The sequence below is a fragment of the Corvus brachyrhynchos genome, unplaced genomic scaffold (genome assembly GCF_000691975.1).
Source record: "Corvus brachyrhynchos isolate BGI_N302 unplaced genomic scaffold, ASM69197v1 scaffold229, whole genome shotgun sequence".
NCBI lineage: Eukaryota > Metazoa > Chordata > Aves > Passeriformes > Corvidae > Corvus > Corvus brachyrhynchos.
In genome coordinates, this window is record NW_008240042.1 from 3539027 (window position 1) to 3539648 (window position 622).

General features: G+C 44.1%; 1 protein-coding gene across 1 annotated transcript in view; it reads right to left on the reverse strand.

Moving 5' to 3' along the window:
* Window positions 1–622, reverse strand: part of AFF1 (AF4/FMR2 family member 1) — a 46011-nt gene that overhangs the window by 12455 nt on the left and 32934 nt on the right. The window contains exon 12 of the mRNA XM_017744112.1: window positions 554–622. This exon is cut by the window's right edge and continues 29 nt beyond it. Coding sequence (XP_017599601.1) covers window positions 554–622 — 69 coding nt within the window. The remainder of the gene's footprint in view (window positions 1–553) is intronic.

Genomic DNA, 622 nt, shown 5'->3' on the forward strand with positions numbered 1-622 from the left:
GCAGGAATTGAATGCAGTAGCCCATGACTGAGGCATGAGTCTCTCCTCTTGGGAACAGTGCCCAATTGGAAACATGCTCTTGGAAGCACTCACTCTAGCAAAGGCCTAGCCAGAATGCTGGCAGTGCTCTGGTATGCAAATTACAGGGGAAGCTGCAGCAGATCTACCAGAAGCACTGCAAATGCTGTGCTGGGAAAAAGGAGGAACTCCTGGCCATGAAAGCCACCTGTAATTCTAGACGGTCAGGACTCAAAAGGCATGGTAGTTGTGTGTCCATTGGGTCACTTAGGAAAACAAGGGAAAGACAACAGGATTATTTTAGTGGAGAAAGGAAATGCTCCCTACCCTTACCCACCCACATCTACAGAACTGTTTTCTGGACTGGTTACTTCCAGGATGTAAAGGCAAATCTGTAGATTAGGTTTCAGAAGGCACATTATTTTAGAAGCAAACCCATGAGTGTAAGGACAGGAAATACAGTTCCTTGATCTAAGCTGTTTAGGAAAAACTTGCATTTATACATCCTTCTGCCATTCCACCACTGTATACTCACTTCAATTTGCTGGAGTCTTTGCTAGCTGAAGACTGCAATGATTTTGTTTCTTTTTCTGATTTCATTTTC